At 35.9% G+C, this 19,995-nt stretch overlaps 1 protein-coding gene across 2 annotated transcripts; it reads left to right on the top strand.

Moving 5' to 3' along the window:
- The first annotated feature begins 359 nt into the window (after window positions 1-359).
- Window positions 360-18,004, top strand: LOC106662126 (probable aspartate aminotransferase, cytoplasmic). Of its 2 annotated transcripts, none has more exons than XM_024225846.1 (8): window positions 360-545; window positions 5,807-6,097; window positions 9,611-9,703; window positions 9,776-9,900; window positions 16,609-16,759; window positions 16,815-16,980; window positions 17,034-17,176; window positions 17,727-18,004. In XM_024225846.1, the coding sequence occupies exons 1-8, from the start codon at window positions 437-439 to the stop codon at window positions 17,864-17,866; spliced, it is 1,218 nt and encodes a 405-aa protein (XP_024081614.1). In that variant the 5' UTR covers window positions 360-436; the 3' UTR covers window positions 17,867-18,004. The 2 variants fall into 2 exon arrangements, with proteins under 2 accessions (XP_024081614.1, XP_014241425.1); XM_014385939.2 differs by lacking the exon at window positions 360-545 and adding an exon at window positions 3,653-3,797.
- Window positions 18,005-19,995: the final 1,991 nt, after the last annotated feature.

Raw genomic sequence — 19,995 nt, 5'->3', positions numbered from 1 at the left:
TCAAATCGGAAAAAAAAAAAAAAAAACAGTCGGAACTATCTTTTTAAAAAGATTGAACAACACACTCATTCCACCATTTAACATTTCTATGAGTTATATGATTTCTTCTTGAGGCCTGGGGGTGATGAACCTTTGGTATGGCAGATGGATTATCAGAAATGACCAAAAATGTTAGAAGTGTTTGTATCTTTTGGACAATTCCAATAAGGAAATTTCTTAGTTCCATTGTAACCGAAATCCGAGACAATTTTTGACGATGGTTTTTGGTGGTGTTAGCCACATTTGAGACGAATGGGAAAAATCTCCATGCCAGTGGGGAAATGTCGACTGCGTTGGCAGTTGGCACCGCCGGCACCCCACCGTCGAAAGGTTTGCAGAGCAGGCCGCAGGGACACCGGGCTCAGTGAGTGGACGAAAGCCCGGCCAACCTTTTGAAATGAGCAAGTTCCGAGACGTGCCCTCGGCGCCTCCCATCGAGGCCTTCACTCTGAAGAAAATCTTTGAGGATGACGACTTCCCTCAAAAAGTCAACACTGGCATCGGAGGTGAACATTTTGCTCCCATTTTCGGGGATTTCATCTCGACATTTCATTTTAAACGGTCTTTCCCTATGAATTTTGTTTTAATTAATGAAATTTTTTACCTATGATGACATTTTTAGTTCTTAGGTGAAAGTCTAAAACTTTACACTTTTCATACAGAAGTCGTGAAGTCAGTGTTTCGTATGTTTTCATGCACCCGATTTTTTAATCTCCGTCCTGACGATGTTCGATATTTCTTAAATTTATTTTGATATAAGTAAAAAAAAGGAAAACAGACAGCCTCTTCTATCAGATGTTGGTGGGATTATAGTGGGATTATGCAATGGACTGAAGGTCTAACCCAACACCACCCCAACCAAACCTTCCATAGTTTTATTTAGCAAACTGGAATCAGAATGTTATAGGGCTGTTGTGGAGGTGTTGGACAATTTAGGATTGTTAGGATGTTTCACAGAGGTGGTCTGAAACTTCCTAACAACCCTAAATTCTTAGCAAACTAGTAACATTAAAAATCATCATCACTAAAGCACATCTATTTGGTTTTACTGTACCAATTCAAAGTGCTCAATCCTCTGACTGCAATGTAAAGTAGCTGGATTGTGTGGATGGAAAGCGGTACATCCAGATTCTGATGGAAGAACAACCACGATCAGTATTCTGGGATCTTTGCATGGTTTGCAAATTCCAACGCATATTCCCCATATACGTAGTGCCTAATTCGAAATTCTCTGTATTTTCAAGTAAAATAAGTTCACCATTTTTGCTTCTTGTTGTATGTTAGGTAAGGTTAAGGTTGAGGTTAGAAGGAGTCGACTTCTTTATGGCACCGCACCAGTATTGGTCTCGTGGGGGGCTTCCCCGACCAAAACTAGGGGTCGACAGCGAACTTTGAGAAGTATTAATGAATGAATAAGATTTAAAAAAAATATTAATGAGTACTGAAAAGGGAAGTTTTTTTTTGCAGCAGCAAACATCGTGTTTTTCACAGACATGCTTTAGATATGAAACAAATGCCAGTCTCTTTTAAGAAAATTTTCGATGTGTCTGTTCCAATTATTAAATATATCAAGTCGCGGCCATTGAAGTCAAGACTTTTCACAATACTACGTGACGATATGGGAAGGATTCCTCATTCCCAGCTTCACTGTACGGAAGTCAGGTGGCTGTGTTGTGCGAAAGCACTTTCACTATTACAGAAATTACGTTCTGAAGTTTTATCTCTATTACATTTCAAATTGGCCGATGTTTTAATGATAAAAAAGGCATTGCGTCGTATTTATCAACTATTTCCATTAAAATGAATGAGATGTCTTTCTCTTGAAGGGAAGAGTATAACAACTTTCGATGCTAATGACAAAGATAGCGCCTTCAAAAGAAAAATCTAGTTTTGGGTTTAATCTGTTGAGAAGGAAGAGGTAGAGTGATTTTTTTAAAAGAAAAAAACTGGAGCTATGAATGGCACTTGATCGATGAAATATGAGAAATCTTCGAAGTTTGGAGATGTCCTTTGAGCACTACTTCCCAACAGCCCGAGATACAATGCTCCAATACCATGGAATGGGTGGTCAAACCGTTTTCAATTTCGACAAAGCCAACCAGTCTATCTTCAGGTGAATACGAATTTTGATAGACATTATTTCCGAATCCACCTTGAAATCTACTTTCGAATCCGATACTTACCCCCATTTTAGACTCCGACTGGAAAACAAAAAATTTCAACGCTCGTTGGAAAAGTAAAACTTGTTCTCTTCCATTTGCTACGTCTTGTCCATGTGACCATAACTAAATACCGAAACTGTCTGGATGTTGAATCGGAGGTACGTCTCCAGCTATCAAAAATTAAACCCAACATATCCGAATTATGCAGGCTAAAACAACCTACTAATTAATTCATTAATCATTCATATTCAACTTATCAATTTTGAAATTGGCTCGAGTTTTACCATAACTATTGATTTCGTTCTGTCCAAAATATGTATAAGGCCAAACTTTATGGAATTATTGTTCCACCTAAAGAACAATTGTGGTGAAGTCTCTTTTTTTCTTTGATTTAGTATTTGACCTTTTGTACCATATATAATGTTGGTATGGGCTTCTATCTAAAAGATGCGTTGATCAAGTCGCATCGTTTATGGACGACTGCGTGCTTGACAGCACGTATGCACCAGGCTGATCGTTTGAGGAAAAACATTTTTCTTTGTAAGGTTTTGGTTGGAATGAAATAGTTACTAAGTTAAGTTAGTTGGCACTAACTTTTTCATTTCAACCTTACAAAAAAAGATTAGTTATATATTGCATTTTTGTTTGTATAAATGTTTTCTTCATAAGAGGGTTTATGATTGTTATTGTCTGTGTGAATATTATTAGCTTTTGTTTGTCGCGAGTCCCTAGCGAAAGGTTGAAGGTTTTCGGAAATAATCGTGACTCAAAATATTGGACAAAAATATACTTTCTTTCCAATGTTTGAGAGAAAAATGTTTGGATTATGCTGGTCAACCATTGCAGAAAAATTTCCTCCGCTCGACACTGTAAAGTTTTCGATTAATGATCTCTCACATTAGTTCGTACGAAACAAATGGTTGATTTTTATGTATGGTTAGAAAACAGAATTGTCAAATTTTCAAAATTCCTCTGCAATCTGCGGACTGACAATCCCAACATTGTGTACGGCATGTTATGGAGTTTATGGTTGTGGTGTTATCAGCACGTTTTAGATTTACTATTCTATTTTTTATTATGGTATGTATTTGTTAAAAAAACAAATAAATCTGTAAGGCTATCCAATATTCTGCATAGTAAGAGGAATTTGTTTACTGAAACAATGAAAAGCTTATTTGTTAGCCAAGCGAGCCGTCCAAATGGATATCTTTGAAATAGATGAAATAAGTCTGGCTCAATCAGAATAAAAAATGCTCAAAATGGCAAAATCTGCGTTATTATTAAAATAATTTAACTTTATTTTATACACTTCTCGATCCGATCGGAAATAAAATCCAGCCCAAGTAAACAAAGTTCTGGACGGTTGAATTCCTCCGTGAATTTGCTTTGAGACAATAGAACAAAATATGTCAATTTTTCGGAGATCCGTCATCTGACGAATAAATTTTTATTGAAAATGACATTTTATTTGAAACGGATTAATGGAATACTCGAAGTTCGCCAAATTACACTGTGGACACCCGACGGAAGTGTTCTCGCTCCTGAGGGCGTACGAGTGCGACGAGTTCAACAGTAAAGTCAATCTAGGAATGGGAGGTAAAAATCAACTTTGCTGGCAAGTCACTTTTTCTTTTTTCCAACATACAAAACAAACACGTGTTTAATACTTTACACACGAGTCCTTTATTTATTAAGTAACCTAACGTGCTTTAAGTTATGCTACGATTAAAAGCTGCCTAGAAGACACTGTGTTTGACACCTGATAAAAATTCATAACTTCTGTTTACTATTTACATTGTTACTAACAGTAAATGCATTTCCTTTCGATGTTCGAACCCATCATAATTTAGTGGCTGCTTTAGAGTGAGGTGGGGAAACGAATGATCGGAGACCGACACAAGCTGGAGTCCCACAAGGGAGCATTCTTGGTCCCAACCTGTTTACCATTTTTACTGATGACATATCTCCCAATACCTCAAACATACGAGAACACCTTGAGCTTACCAAAAATGAGGAAAAATGCACCTATTGCACATGTACCGACTTCCTCTCAACTAAGGTATTCAGGCCCTAACCCCTTTTACAGCATACAGAATTACTTGATTGTCTGAGATATGTATATCCGTGCGCATTTTATTCCTTTTTTTTAAGTAACGAAGTAAGAGAGGTTGTAAGGGCTGCTTTTGTTTTTGTTAGTTAAATAGACAGTTCATTTTATGTGATTCAGTTTTCCCACGGGCTGGAGACATTCTGGGACCAGCTTTAAATTGAAGGTGGACTAGTTTAAGACCTTCATTGCTTCTTGGCTGTCTGAGAAAATTTAGATCTTTTAATCTTTTTTTAAGTAATGAATTAAGAAAACGGATTGGGTAACTAAATCTGCATTTTATGCCACAAACCTGTAGTCCTAATAACGCCTCACGTATTGTGGTGCAGATTCTTTTCTATCCGCCTGACTATCCTCGCAGGGTTTGTCTGTCAGAGGGTTCATCTTCAGTGGTTTCTTAAATAGGAAACTATGTGCAGTTTTTGTATCATTACGACCTTTTGTTCCGTCCCGTAAAAATGTGTTTAAAGACGAAGATTTCAAAAACCATCAGAGAATAGGAATAGGAAAATACCCTCCTCAAAAGTTCATAAAAGGACCATCGCAGAAACTAAAAGTAGAATATCTAAACTTATGACGTAATAGGACTTGAATCGTAGTAGGACTGCTGACGGGACACGGCAAACTCCGGAGGCATATGTACTGTAAACCAATCGGAGTAACAGAAAAAAAGCCTCTACACATATTGCCAGGAAGAAGAAGAAACAGCGGACCCTGCCCTCTGTTGGTACGAAGGCCCACGTAGGCTCAGACTTTTATTCCTGATATGGGAAAAGCAAAGGTCTGAAGGATACACACCGTAGCCTTTAAAAACTTTAGGGCCTGGTAAAAAGCTTAAAGGAGGGCTTTTGATTGTGGAAATATACCAATATTGATCGCGATGCGCAAGGGCTGACTTCCAATCACTTAGGTCCTTAGTTTAGTTAGTTCTTAGGACATCGGATAGCATACCTTCGGACAACATACCTGGACAGCAGATTCCCGATGCAAGGCGTAAGAGACAATTTAACAGAAGATTTTATACAAGACTGCAATTTGACCACTTTGGTACGCAAGGAGCTGAACTGAGTGGTTCTGCAAACCATCCAATATCCAGTTCATCCAATTCAACTAATGAAAAGTCCTCAGTCATATTGTCAAAGCTACCCTATGAATCTCACTATCCATGACAACCTCAACGTTCCTTTTGCCGGTTCCTGCTTCTAAAAGGTTCACACCATCCTAATTATACTGCTCAAGCCCTATCTACTCCTTCACATTCCGATAACGACGTCGGCCTTCTCGTACCTTAATCCCACATATTTATTGCCAAAGTTTGGCTTTTCATAGCATTAGTGTTGTGAACTGGAGAGATCGCACATACCACTATAGTGATTGATTCAATTGTCTAATTTATGTTTTTTAAAACCCTTCAGTAATTACTATGCTAAAAATATTATGACATCAATTGAGAGGATGCGAGAACATTACAATTTTGTCTCAACATTTCGTTTTGCAGTGTACAGGACGGCAGAAGCCAAGCCGTGGGTCCTACCCTGCGTCAAGCAAGTGGAACTGGCGATGGCCCAGGACGACTACCTGAATCACGAGTATTTGCCGGTGCTAGGTATGAACCAGTTCTGCAAAGTGGCGACCAACCTTCTTCTGGGTACGACATCACCTGCCATCCTGGAACATCGTGCCATCGGCGTCCAGTCCCTGAGCGGAACCGGAGCACTGCGGGTCGGAGCAGAGTTCCTATGCAGGATCTTGAAGTGCGAAACGTTCTACGTCTCGACGCCGACATGGGGTGAGCCTTTTTTAAATTTACTTTTTGTCAAATCTTTTCGAAAGCTCAATTTGTGACCTTGGAGGATAATTGGTTTCACGGTGTGGCATGAGGTGGCCGCCAGTTCAACGCCAACCTGACCTCATCCTTCTTTTGTTGACCTACTTTCACAAATTTCAGTTAAAATGTGCAATGTATTTAATACTTACCTTATAATAACATTTTGCGGCTAGAAAGAGTAATTCAGTAGATTCATTATTTTGATAAACAGTTCGTGACACTCGTAAACCTTCGTCCTTGTGCACAACGTGTGACAGTAAAAATAAACTTGGCCGTAAAACGTGTTGGTTCTTGTCAGTAAAATTTACTATTGGGTTGTCCGGAAAATAATGCAGGATTTTGGTATTAAACAAAAAAAAAGAAACTAGTTACTTTAAAGCAATGTTCTTTAATCAAAATAATTTCCCATACTCTCAATACATTTCTCCCAACGTGTTGGTAACTTATTAATTCCGTCTGAGTAGAATTCAGAATTTTTAGAATTGATAGTCAATAAATGCATTTTCCAGTTCCGTTTGATTTTTGAATATTATGTGTTGTAAGTAGTGGTCCAGGTGTCTAAAAAAATGGTAGTCAGTAGGCGAGAGGTCCGGAGAGTAGGGTGGGTGAGGCAAAGTTTCATAGCCAAGCTCCAATAATTTTTGTGACGTTACACGTGACACATGTGGTCGAGCGTTGTCATGCAACAAAATGGGCCCTTTCCGATTGACCAAAGAGGGCTTCATTACTGCCAATTTCTGATGCATGGTATTAATTTGGTTACAGTATGATTCAGCATTGATGGTTTCGCCAGGATTTAAGAAGCTGTAGTGTATTAAACCAAATGAAGCCCACCATACCGTAACCATTACCTTTTTTTGATGAGTTGGGGGCTTTGGAGCTTCTCCTTTGTCGAGCCACTGTCCAGAACGTCTAGTGTTATCGTAGAGAATCCACTTTTCGTCACATGTAACAATTCTGGCCAGAAATGGGTCATTTTTGTTTCGACAAAGAAGTGATGCACAAACATCAAAGCGCTGATTTTTTGGCGATCGTTTAATGAGTGTGGAACCCAATTTTCGAGTTTTTTCACTTTTCCAATCGCCTTGAGGTGGTCAGCGACGGTCGTTTTACTGACTTTGAGTTGCTCTGCAAGTTCTCGAACAGTTGTTTTGGGGTTTTCTTCCACCACTGATCGCAGAACATCATCATTAAGAGAGGAAGGCCTTCCACGACCTTCTTCATCTTCAAGGCTGAAATCTCCCTCCCGAAATTTTTTAAACCACCTTTGCACAGTGCACTCATTAACACAACCCTCGCCCCAGACTTGGTTAATGTTTCTAGCCGTTTGGGCTCCGCTTCGGCCGAGTTTAAACTCGTAAAAGAAAATCGTACGAAATTCTCGCTTTGACATTATAAGGATGACTGAATTATTTCCAAGTAGCGGAATGCTACAGAGGTAAACAAACAATATCATTTGGAAGAGGATTAATAAGTGTTGACATTCATACAAATGAGTAATCCTGTAAACGTAAACAGAATATTTTATATAGATTTTTTTTAATGAAAACTTAAAATCCTGCATTATTTTCCGGACAACCCAATATTATTTAGGACCAATCTTTTATCGTTTAAGTGCGTATCATCGAAGCATTTATTTCAGCATCATTTCAATTAATTTTTTCACATTTTCATAATTAATGTATATACATGTATAATGGCCTTGGGGAGGTCGGGGTCCTCAAAGGGTTGTAGTGCCAGGAAGTTAGATAAATGTATAAAAGATATCTCGTTAGAGAAGGACATCTCTATTGATTCCCCTCTGATCGCTGTTGATTTAAAAAAATAATAATGCTTTCTGAAAGCGTAGTTCATTCATTAAAAAAATTATATGTTTACACATTCACACAGGGACAAAATACCGGATACTGACACTATTGGATCTGACAAAATTGGACCACTTCTTGTCTGGAGTGTCTTTATTTTTAATGTGTTTTCCTGAGTTTATGATATATTCCCTTATATCTGCTTGTAACGCAATTTAATTGTGGGCTGGTTAGATATAATTGTTAAAATAAAGCACCTAGGAGTCGACGACACGAAGAAGGCTGACTGCTCAAATAAAGCTCACAATAAAGCTCTGTGTTCAGGTGATTTGGCTCCCTGTGAGACGTTGACATGAAATAAGTTTACTGGTCCAAAAAAAAAAAAAACACCTACAAGTTCATGTGATATGGCTCCCTGTGATATGTTGGACATGAAGAAAGTTGACTGCTCAAATAAAGCTCCTACAAGTTCACGTGATATGGCTTTTTGTGAGATGTTGACATAGAAAAAGTTGACTGCTCAAATAAAGTACAAGATAAGATAGATGATCTGACCCCCTGTGAGACGTTGACTGCTCAAATAAAGCACCTACAAAATCAGATGATCTGACTCCCTATGAGACGTTGACATGAAGAAGGTCGGCTGCTTAAATAAAGCACTTTTAAGATGAGATTTTCAGGGATTTTCTTCATGGGAGGATCCGTTCGTTTGATGTTTTACTATTACTTGAAGTGAAAGCTCGGTCGTCCATACATTGAATTAAAATGAATTTCGAACTTTTACAACAGAACTTTTATGAGTGAAGCTTGGTCATCATATGGTCAATCTCTTCTTATCTGAGAATATTTGCCTGATTTTATTTATTATGGGATGTCAGAAAGTTTTAGTACCAATCCAATTTATTTGTTTCTGGAGTCTGCATGAGCTTCTCCTTGGATATGTTATTGTAGGAAGGTTTAATAGTTTTTCTAAGGCAGCTGATGGGTTGTTTTCATTGACTCTGTGGTGCATAGATTTGCCAGTCTTTGCATGCTATCTAATTTTCGTGTAGCTGTTTTTGTCGAACTTTTGTCCACTAGAATAATGGGCCATAAGACATCGTTGTTCTTATTTCAGCTGTTTGTAGACAATAGGCCATTTATCGCTTTAGGCTCCGATATGGCTGATGAAATAATACAATACAATGTTTACCATTTCAACTAGTTTCTTCTGTTCCTTTAAGCCTTTTTTAGAACTTTGTGCGCTATATCCGGGCTAAATAAATACTGAGTGTTACATTCTTCAAAATCGACACACATACACTCACAACTTTATCACTCGAATATCCCTAAAACAACATTGGCAAAGATAACGTTACCGAAGCTAAAGTCAACACAGTTTAAATCTTTTATTGGAGTTTTGAAGTATCGGATCTCAAATAAGAAAACATTCAAACGGAAGGATAAATAGAGGGGTGACTCTGGGAAACTCCCGTTTAAACTTAAAAGGGTTGTTTTTTCGTCTCATAGTTGACTTTCAGATTAACGAAATATAAAAATTTTAAGATTAGTTTCGTACGTAATCCAGGCATTCGTCATGAGCTGTTTTAGTACAGTTTAAATATAGATAACGAAGCGTTTTTAATTCGAATTCCAACAAGAGATTGTACAAAATGTTTCCTATTTTCAGAAAACCACAGGCTGTTGTTTTTCAACGCTGGCTTCAAGAATTGCCGCGAATACCGATACTGGGACAAAAACACCCGTAAGATCGACATAGAAGGTTTGTTTTTATTCTTGAAATTACATATTTTCCACTTTTTCGTTGGGTTTTAATGCGACGAGAACTTGGCAGGATTGATCGAGGATCTGTCCAACGCCGAACCTGAGTCGGTGGTCGTTCTTCACGCCTGTGCTCACAACCCGACAGGCTGCGATCCTTCGAAAGAAGAATGGAAGAAGATCGCCGACGTTATTAGCGTGAGTGGCAATTTAGAAGTAATATTTCATTAAAAAAAATTCATATTTAAATTCAGGCACAGGCATAGGCGTATATGAAAGAAAAACTCCTGGAGGAATAACGATATCCCCTTCTTAAGACTTTAAAACTGTTATTAATAATTTAAAAGTTTAACAAATATTTATAATTATTCACAATATTAAAACTCACGGTTTCCTTATAATTACGAATTTAACTATACATATTCTATACAGTACTGCCACCCATTTATCCTAAATTTACTATAATAATGACATTAACGACATTAGAAATTTTTGAGGTATATTCATAAAGTCTTTGTGATGAAGTAGACTTTTTTGGTTTCACCAAGCTTTCGGCGATTTATATCGCCTCCCTCAGGGCCTATTTATTGAAAAATACATACATCAGATACAATGAGACATTGAAGAATTACATTGCTTTCATAATAAAATCTAATTATATCATTACTTTACCCATTGATGTAAATTAAAACACTGTAGAGTTAGTTTGATTAACGTTAGTTTTAATTACGATAAAATTAACGTTAATCAAAATAACTATGGTGTTTTAATTTACATCATTGGGTAAAGAATGACCTTATCAGACTTTATTTTTCTTTAAAGATTAGGCTTTATTATGAAAACAATATAATTCTCCAATATGTCACTGGTACTCTGTTAATATGTGTATTTTTCAATAAATAGGCCCTGAGGATGGCGATATAAATCGCCGAAACCTTGGTGAACCAAAAAAAGTCTACCTCATCACAAACTCCCTATGAAGATACCTCAAAATATTCTAATGAAGTTTAACGTTTTCCTTAAAATTCGGCCTTATTTCTAATGTTTAATATAAAATGACAATATTGACAAGGCTGATATTTATTATATCGGAGATAAGAAGTTAATAAACCTCGAAACGACCATTACATTGTGTATGTGCCACTTATGTCAATCTGTAATTCATAACTGCCATATTTGTTGAGCTAAATTCTTACTTCTACGCATCAGTAATTTTTCACAGTGAAGTTTTACTTTTGTTTTAGTTTAGATTTCTTTTGTAGTTTATGTTTTAGAGATTTTAAAACTACTTCGATATATAATCATTTATTGTTTCTCTTTCCCAAAAATGATTGTTATTCCGGTAATTACTTTTGCCTTGAGTCAGTTGAAGGTCGCGGGATTCCATTCAACGACTATTAACGAGCGTTAATCATAAAAAAAATGCCAGCTAAGCAAAATGAGCTAGTACTGTCTCTGTCAAAGAAGCTAACAAAGCAATCCGGATAATATTGAAAAGTCTAATAGTAAAAATGAAACGTTAGACGGTTTACTTTATAAAATTCGTCTTAAACACTTTTGATAAGAAGAAGATAAGAAGAAGCACTTTTGTTTTTTACCATACGCCTGTCAAGCAATTCTATTGTATAATATAATTTTTATGGAAATGTGATTATGATGATTGTGTAACAGGTATATTACTGATTAATGATTTATATAAACACTAATCTTCAACTTACACACATGTAGAGTTGAGTCAAGCACTTCTTCCACCGGCACCAATTCCAGCTTTTGTATTTACAATAAATCACAGACAGGCGTCAAGAATCACCCACCCTGGGTGTGGGCAGTCCGGGTCATATCCGTCCAGCCACCGAGGTTGTGCTCTGGGGCTGTCATTTTAGCAATCAGTTCCTAAATCTATTCACACTCTCATTCACCCTTAAATGAATTCTTACTTATTTACATACCATTCATTTAGGGTGTATTCGATATTCCTCCATCACCACACATATTTTATGACTAATTTATTTGATGGTCGATAGGTCGACCTCTCACACTACGCATTCACGCCAGTAAATACATTCACTCCGATCACACGCTAGGGACACAAAACTTCATTACTATATACAGAAAAACAAACCTGTTTCCTCCAAGAATCGGATCAGGAGACCCCTGATACTCGCTGACGTGCTCAGTTACAATTCAAATAAAGGGTGACATTCCGGCATACCTCCGTGCTTTCTATATGGAACCTAGGAATTGCACCCTTCAATTAGGTGGGACCCATTGAACAACCCCGGGACCATATCCATGCTATTAGAAATAAATCCTTTAAAAATTTATGATTCGTACTAAGGCAAACTGCTGACTTTAAGAACCCTTTTGCAATAAAATTACCCTATTAATCTCTGGTGCGCAGTTATCTAGAGTATGCCAGTGTTGTTTGGTCGCTGAGTTCTTTAGATGGGTCTTACATGATAGAAAGGGTACAGAGAAAGGCCACGAAATACCTGTATTACAAATTATGCAATCACAGGAACTACCATCATTGTTCCTATGAAGCCAGACTTGCTCTCGTAGGCCTGGATTCTCTGGAGGATAGAAGAGTTTTGGCTTCCGTTGTGTTTCTGTGGAAGATCCTAAATAATTTTATTGACTCCCCGGAGATATTATCTTGTATTGGCTTTAGAGTTCCCCAGCGTGAACTACGAACCCATGAATTGTTTGGTACTTCATGGCACAGGACCAAATACGGGTTACAGTCTTCAATCTCCACAGCTGTGCCTTACTTAAATAAATTCGCTATCAGTGCGGACCCCTTCTCCTAGTCAATTCAGATCTATTAAAAAAATATTAAACGTGCTTTAAAATGTAATTGAGGGTTTATTTATTACTTTTGTTGTGCTATTTATTAACCTATTTATAATATTTTGTTAAAAGTGTAAGTGTTTCTTTGCTGTTATTTTTATTGCTATTATTTTTATATCCTTTTTTAGTAGTTTATATCATAATGATTGTTTTGTCGTGTTGCTTGACTGTCCTATGCTTGGGTACCTGACCTGTTTGGACTGTAAATAAATAAAAAATAAAAACCTTTCTCTGCATGCCGGACACATACGCCAGCTTTGACCCATATTAATAGGTATATTAAAAGTCAAATTAAGAAAACTATTGAAATATCGAACTTGATATAACAATCTCAACGTATATTCGATATTTAGATAAGTGAAAGTTTTGAAAATCTTATTTGCTAATTAATAGGTCAAGGCCTTGTACGAAATTAAGGTTTAGTCAGTTAATTGGCTGTTCGACGATTGTGTTTTATATTTGTCAAAATATTTTTTTAATTGAACAAATAAGATTCTCTGTAGATAAATAAGAAACGAATTAAATTGAAATTGGTTGGCTCTGAAGCTGCGAACGACCAAATTTTACCGATCAGATTAGGGTTTCTATCTCGATATTTTCTATTTTGGTTGTAGATAGGCGACAAGAAAACAGAAAACATCGGCCGCGATATCGTTAACAATAACCAAATATATATATATATAAGCGTATCTAGCCGAAGATCGTGGGTTCGAATCCCGCTCGTGCCATTAACCTTTTTTTCACCTCGACTAAAAACTTTAATTAATTGTAATGTATTAATTGGTCAAGCGGACCACGAAATTAGTGAATATATTAGAATAATTGACCTTCAAAGGTTTAACAGAATCTTTTTTCCTCCTTTATGTATAGAAAATCTGATTATGTTCAATAATTGGTTAGGGATGGCGATATTATTTATTATATTTGGATATACATAGTTTCTCATGGAAGATGTCCCTCCCCTAACGTCGTAATTTTTCTTCGATTTTGATAAATCTTTTTTTAAATTTTCGTTATGAAGTCTCGTTTTTAGATGTTTCATTGCTTCCTGAAATAACTTTTTGGTTCAGTGTTTTTTTTTGCATAAAATATGCCCTACGTAACTTTTTTTAAAAATGAAATCCCCCCCATTTTTTAATTCGGATTTCAAAACTAGATCATTTAAAAAAAATTTTCGCTTTGGTCCGAGTTGATATCTTAAGTTTTATAGTAGTAAGCAAAATGAAAATTTTACTAGTATTAACACTTTCACGTCGGCCAGTTACAATAAACACCACTCCAGGAAACATGAGTTGCCTATTTATTGAAGAATGACCATTTTCTGCACACAAAAAAATCATGAATGTGCATAAAAGAAAGCCTAGAAAAAACTGCCATTGTTAATGTTTGAATTGTTTTTCTTCATTTTAAACACGTTTCGTATATTTTTAAATTTCAGTAGACGTTACTGTCTTAATTAAATCTATACTTAGTTTCACAATAGTAATTGAAATTGAATTCAAGTTATTTATTGACTTTTGGAAGTATATTTATGGTAGAATTAGAGTTTAAAAGGAAATATTAAAGGCTATTCTTGAAAACAACAAATTGATTATAAAATTGAATTCACTTCTTTCTTTTATTTTTTCATTCCACTTTTTCTTTTGGGGTCATTTAAAATCTGTTGTTTACAATAATCTTTCGTTGTCATCGATGATCTCAAGGAGAGAATTATCATTACAATTCGGGATATTCCGATACAGATAATTAAGAAATTAAAGTCTAAATTAAAAACGATACGAAAAATGTTGGAAAATGAAGAACAAACAATTCGATCATTTCTTTTAACACTGGCAGTCTGTTTTTTTTACCGACGTTTTCTTTTAGCCGAATTCATGATTTTTTGTGCGCGCAAAAATGGTCATTCTTCAATAAATAGGCAACTCATGTTTTCTGGAGTGGTGTTTATTGTAACTGGCCGACCTGGAAGTGCTAATACCTAATGAAAATTTCATTTTGGTGACTTCTATAAAAATTGTGATATCGAACCCAGATCAACGCGAACTTCATAACGAAAATTAAAAACAAAAAACAAGATTGATCAAAATCGAACCAAAATTAAAGTTAGAGGTGGACATCTTCCGTGACAAACTGTTATGATATGATAGGTTGACCGCAACGTAAAAATGTTCGGCTTTTGATGTCTAATTTTGTTCAAACCGATAGATCTGTTTTTATTCTCGGTGAATTTAAATTTTTATAGAATCTCTTTTTCTGTTGGACTCCACGGGCAAACAATGGCCAAGTTAAGTGACGTTTCTTGCGTCGGTTATCTAAGAGATTCGCTCGAAAACAACTTAAAGGCTACTGGTTTATCACTGAATCATTAGTCGATAAAAGGTGTTATATAACGATCTTTTTGACACGATGTATAAATATGAATTTTAAAAATAATTGCTTTATCGATTGGATTTTCTTTGACATTTTAAATAGATTGCATCTCAGAAGTCGAGAACGATGGATGTGGTGTGATGCAATTTTTGTTTATCCTTTATCTTTATTTTTTACGCTGTTTATGCCTTCAATTTTGATTTTTTTATTCCTATCAATGATTCGACGAAATTTTTAAGGGCCTTCTGTATAAAAACAGAATTTGTACTATATTTTTATAGTACCCGCTTACTAGGTAGTGTTACTCTACAGCGCATTTTTCGTTTAAAAAAATTACTGATATATTTGAGGAATGTGACTTATTTAGAAAAAAAGGTCTGTTTGTTAAGGCAAGCACCAGTATCAGCCTTTTGAATAAAATATTAATGAGGGTGGTATGCAAGACAGACACTGGTGGGTGGCGAGAGAACCAGGGGAACCACTTTACAAGGGGGACTATCAGGCATTTCTCCATTATTGGTTAAGCAATTTCTTTAATAAAATTATCACGGACGGTAGACGGGGGATGTGTATGCCACAATCTACATCCCTCATGACCTGTTTGGGGTTTGAACACAATTTTCCGAAAATACCCGGCCCACAACATCCACCGCCAGCATCGACCACTGTGCTCACTTGAGCAACTAAAGGAACACAACTATTTGCCTAGTTTTCTAGATTGTAGATAAGAGCTTGCCCAGTCTTTGGAATTTGAAGAGGTTCTCTATTTTTAACTATCATCAGACAAAAGTTCACCTAGAGATATTTTGATATTTCCTCCTACGGTCTGATCTTTGTTGAGTAGGTCTTCAGATGCATCTTAGTATGGGGGTCAAATAAAGATTCCAACCTTTTCTCCGGGTTAAAGATTTGTGGAACCCTTAGAATTAAGGCCTTACTGTAGAAAACATGCTTTTTACACAAAACTAAGCACTTTCCTTGGTGCCTCATCACGTACCCGGTATCTGACTTAGTGTGAAAATTGCCTTATCACAGTGGTACCTTGTTATTTACAAACGGCATTATTATTGCTATAATGCCCAATATCACCTGGAAGTGACACAAAATTTCAAATACAACTTACAAAAACACAAAAAGATTATTTATGCTTTTTATTATTAATTATGATGCCAAAATGTAGCCCAAGAACATTCAACCTTAAAGAAATGATGGAGGACGAGAAAACAGTCGAAAAGGCATTATTATTGCTATAATGCCCAACATCACCTGGAAGTGACACAAAATTTCTAATACAACTTACAAAAACACAAAAAGATTATTTATGCTTTTTATTATTAATGTAATATGCCAAAATGTAACCCAAGAACATTCAACCTTAAAGAAACGATCGAGGATGAGAAAACAGTCCAAATTAAAATGATTTATTACCAATTGAGGTCGTATGTAGAAAGCCTGGATTTTTTCAGGTAAAAGAAGGGTCTTAATTGAACACAGTAAACAGGAAACGGAAGTCCTGACATGCTTTGTTGTTTTTTTTGTGGCAGTTTAAACAAGTGTCACCTACAGGTGACAAAATGACATTGGGCATTGTAGGGTTAAGTAAAAAGCACTGTTACAGGAAGTTACACCATTGGTAAAGAGCATATGAATAATAAAGTGCATGACATTATGTATTTGTTTTAACAGGAAAAGAGTCTCATCCCATTTTTTGATTCTGCTTATCAAGGATTTGCATCGGGTGATCCTGAGGAAGACGCTTGGGCAGTTCGGTATTTTGTGAGCCGAGACATGGAGTTGCTCTGCGCGCAGTCGTTTGCAAAAAATTTTGGGCTTTATAGTAAGCTTAACGTTGTGACCGAACTTCTTGGTTTGTCTAAGCATTGAAATTACAGATGAGAGAGTGGGCAACCTTACTTTCGTCTTTTCGTCGCCTGAAGTCATTCCCCAGGTGAGGTCACAAGTGACGCTCATAGTCAGGGGAATGTACTCGAATCCGCCGTATCACGGGGCAAGAATCGTCAGCACCATTCTACTAGATCCTGTACTACGAAACGACTGGTATGTCTGTTTATATATTTGTTGGATTTTTGAATAAAATACTTTTTATCCAGGAAAGAATGTATCAAGACGATGTCAGGGAGAATCAAGGACATGAGAGCATTATTTAGGGATAAACTGGAGAAAAACGGTGCTCCTGGAAACTGGGAACATATTACTTCGCAGATTGGCATGTTCTCCTACACAGGATTGAATCGTACGTATCTTTAGGAGTTAAAAATTCTCATTTTAATATTTAGAATAGGTTGTTAATAATTATAAAAAGTAGTGTGTAATTAAATCGAATTGTTATGTCGATCAAACAAATAATATTAGAAAGATTTTTTAATTATATGTTGTTATTATTAGGCACTTATAAATTTACAATAACTTATAATTAAAATAAATGTATGGATTTTTGATTGCTGTTATATCTGGTTAGAAGAACTGCAGTGGTCAAGTCTCAATTTGTCACATGATTTATCCATGACCCCTGAATATTTAATTGGATGTAAAGCCTCCTTGTAATAAGTGGAATGAAACTGAATCTAAAAATTTAAAAAAAGAAAAATTTATGAAAAAAATATAGTTACCATTTTAAGTGCGTACCATGCTAAGTACTTGTTCCCTGTCTGTGTGAGCTGAACAAAATGGCTTTTATACAAATTCAAACATGGTTCTTTAAAAAGAGGAAAAATTGAATTTATTTATGTTTATTTAGTTATTTTTCTATGTATTCCATAGTACAAGATGCTTGTTTGTTCCAGCGCACCAGTGTGAATACCTTATTTCCCAGTATCACATTTATCTGCTCAAAAGCGGCCGAATAAGCATGTCAGGTCTCAACCCGAGCAATATTGACTATGTGGTCAATGCGATTTGCGAGACACTTAAACTGGTCCCATGACTAGGACAGGATAAAGCGCACTTATGAAAAAATAGTCTTGTGGATAGTTTTTATTTATTATTTCAATCTTTATTAGATTTATGTGAAATGTTATGAATGATGTATTTTTACTGTATATTAAAACTTGGTGAAACAAAATATTTTTAATAGAATGTTATATTTTGTGCTAATGACAATAAAAAAATATGATAAAATTAATAGTCTCATTTCATTTTTTTTTGTTCATGCACTTTATTAATCTCAATTAGAAGAACTTAATGTAAAAGATACAATGTATTCTATTCTCCATTTTTTTTGTATTCTGTCATCAATGACATTCGTTCGACAATCCCTTCCTCTTGTCAAAAATCCAAATTAACAAACCAAAACCACCCAACTTCACATCATTCCCTGTAATACACGAACAAGCTTTATGTAAAAGCAAGTATCACATTAATTATGAGTCAAAAAAACTCATTCGACCAAAGACTACAGAAAACTACTGAATTAATGCACCTAACAAACTTAGTGTTATTCAGCATTAATAAAATTTATCCATTAGTACCAGTGATAGATATACATAAAAATACACTACTCAAACACTACAAGAAAGGTTACAGGTATAACTTTTGAATTTTCATCGATAGTTTGGATTATTACATAAGTTTGTAGAGTAAATCATAGCATCTTGTCGTTTCAGTCAAATATGCTGATTCCAACGAAATGAATGTCGTCAGATTTAGGGGTAGGAATACAGAAATATTATTGAAGTAGATTTTGATTGATTTGTCTCTGAGTATAAATGTAACATGGACACACTTTTATTTACCTTAATTTTCCATTGTCTACACCAATCTGGATGTAATATGTCTACAGATCTTTCAAACCAACCGCCTGTAGGATTCATTCAAACGATGCAAGGAGAGTAGTTGAGTCATGTGTGGTTAACAACATAGATTGGCTCAAGAAACTGTGCTTTGGTACTGCTGGAGAACAGTTCACAAAGTAATCTGATCCTTGTTCGTCGCGAAAGAACCACTGTGATAGATGAAAGCAGGAAATTAAGCAGAGTGCATGATTTAATTTGTGTATGGTTGAAATCATGCACCACTTCAGGGAAAGATCCCATTCTTTGTGCTCAATGGAGGAGGGTAGGTAGAGTATGACTATTCTGAAGATCTGGGAGAAGAGTTTAATTTGGGTAATGTTCTTTTAAAAAGAATCTTTTTAAATACTTTGTACATGAGTTTTCGAACTGGTTTGCCAGGTTTTGGGTAGTGTGGAACATACTTGTTTTCATATTTTTAATTTTCATCAGTCTGTCCGATGTATTTTCCCCAGCAATCACAAAAGTTGCACTACCTTCATAACCCATCATTTTCCCTTGTTCCGGAAACTTCTAATCAGCAGAGCTTCAGCAGATTCTGAATGACTTGAAAGGTCATTCAAAATAAAGCCCCATAAGACAATTCTTTCTTACGTACATGCTGTATTGTAAAAATATTCAATCTAGTATCAGATTATGCCAAATTGTGTGCCAAAGTGTTTGTAGAGGTAGGCAAAAAAATATAATAGCTTTTTGAGTGTTGTTGCATTTTGAATGTAGTTAGGTCAAAACGAGTAGCCTCTTTGGTAAGCCGGGATATACTTGACCTCAGTGGGTGTAATGGCTTTGGCGATGGTGTCGGTGAGTATAGGCTTTTTCTTGGTTGTATTTGGCCCATGATTCATCATCTTGACAAAGTAGAATTATATAATTAATGAAATTGTCTATCACTGGCTGGTTGAAAGCTCTGGCACACAATTTGGCATAATCTGATACTAGAGTGAATATTTTTACAATACTGCATGTACGTAAGAAAGAATTGGCTTATGGGGCTTTATTTTGAATGACCTTTCAAGTCATTCAGAATCTGCTGAAGCTCTGCTGATCAGAAGTTTCTGGAACAAGGGAAAATGATGGGAATGAGGGTAGTGCAACTTTTGTGATTGCTGGGGAAAATACATCGGTCAGTCTGATGAAAATTTAAAAAAAAAAACAAAAAAAACAAGGAACAGGTAAAATAATTTTTGGAGAACGGAGGAAAGTCAAACTAGACAACACACTGGACGTCACCATGGACTCTCTTTTGCTAAAAGTCAAGCCATGA

This window comes from Cimex lectularius, unplaced genomic scaffold, assembly GCF_000648675.2.
Source record: "Cimex lectularius strain Harlan isolate CLEC.00 unplaced genomic scaffold, Clec_2.1 scaffold3, whole genome shotgun sequence".
NCBI classification, from domain to species: domain Eukaryota; kingdom Metazoa; phylum Arthropoda; class Insecta; order Hemiptera; family Cimicidae; genus Cimex; species Cimex lectularius.
This window is presented reverse-complemented; position numbering and strand designations above follow the sequence as displayed.

What these genes read in the sequence shown, in the direction of transcription:
- LOC106662126 (XM_014385939.2), top strand. Translation starts at nt 3,683, where the DNA reads ATGGAATACTCGAAGTTCGCCAAATTACACTGTGGACACCCGACGGAA. An exon ending in CCGTAAGATCGACATAGAAG is followed by an intron (nt 9,704 to 9,775) that starts GTTTGTTTTTAT and finishes AGAACTTGGCAG; the next exon opens with GATTGATCGAGGATCTGTCC. An exon ending in AGATCGCCGACGTTATTAGC is followed by an intron (nt 9,901 to 16,608) that starts GTGAGTGGCAAT and finishes TTGTTTTAACAG; the next exon opens with GAAAAGAGTCTCATCCCATT.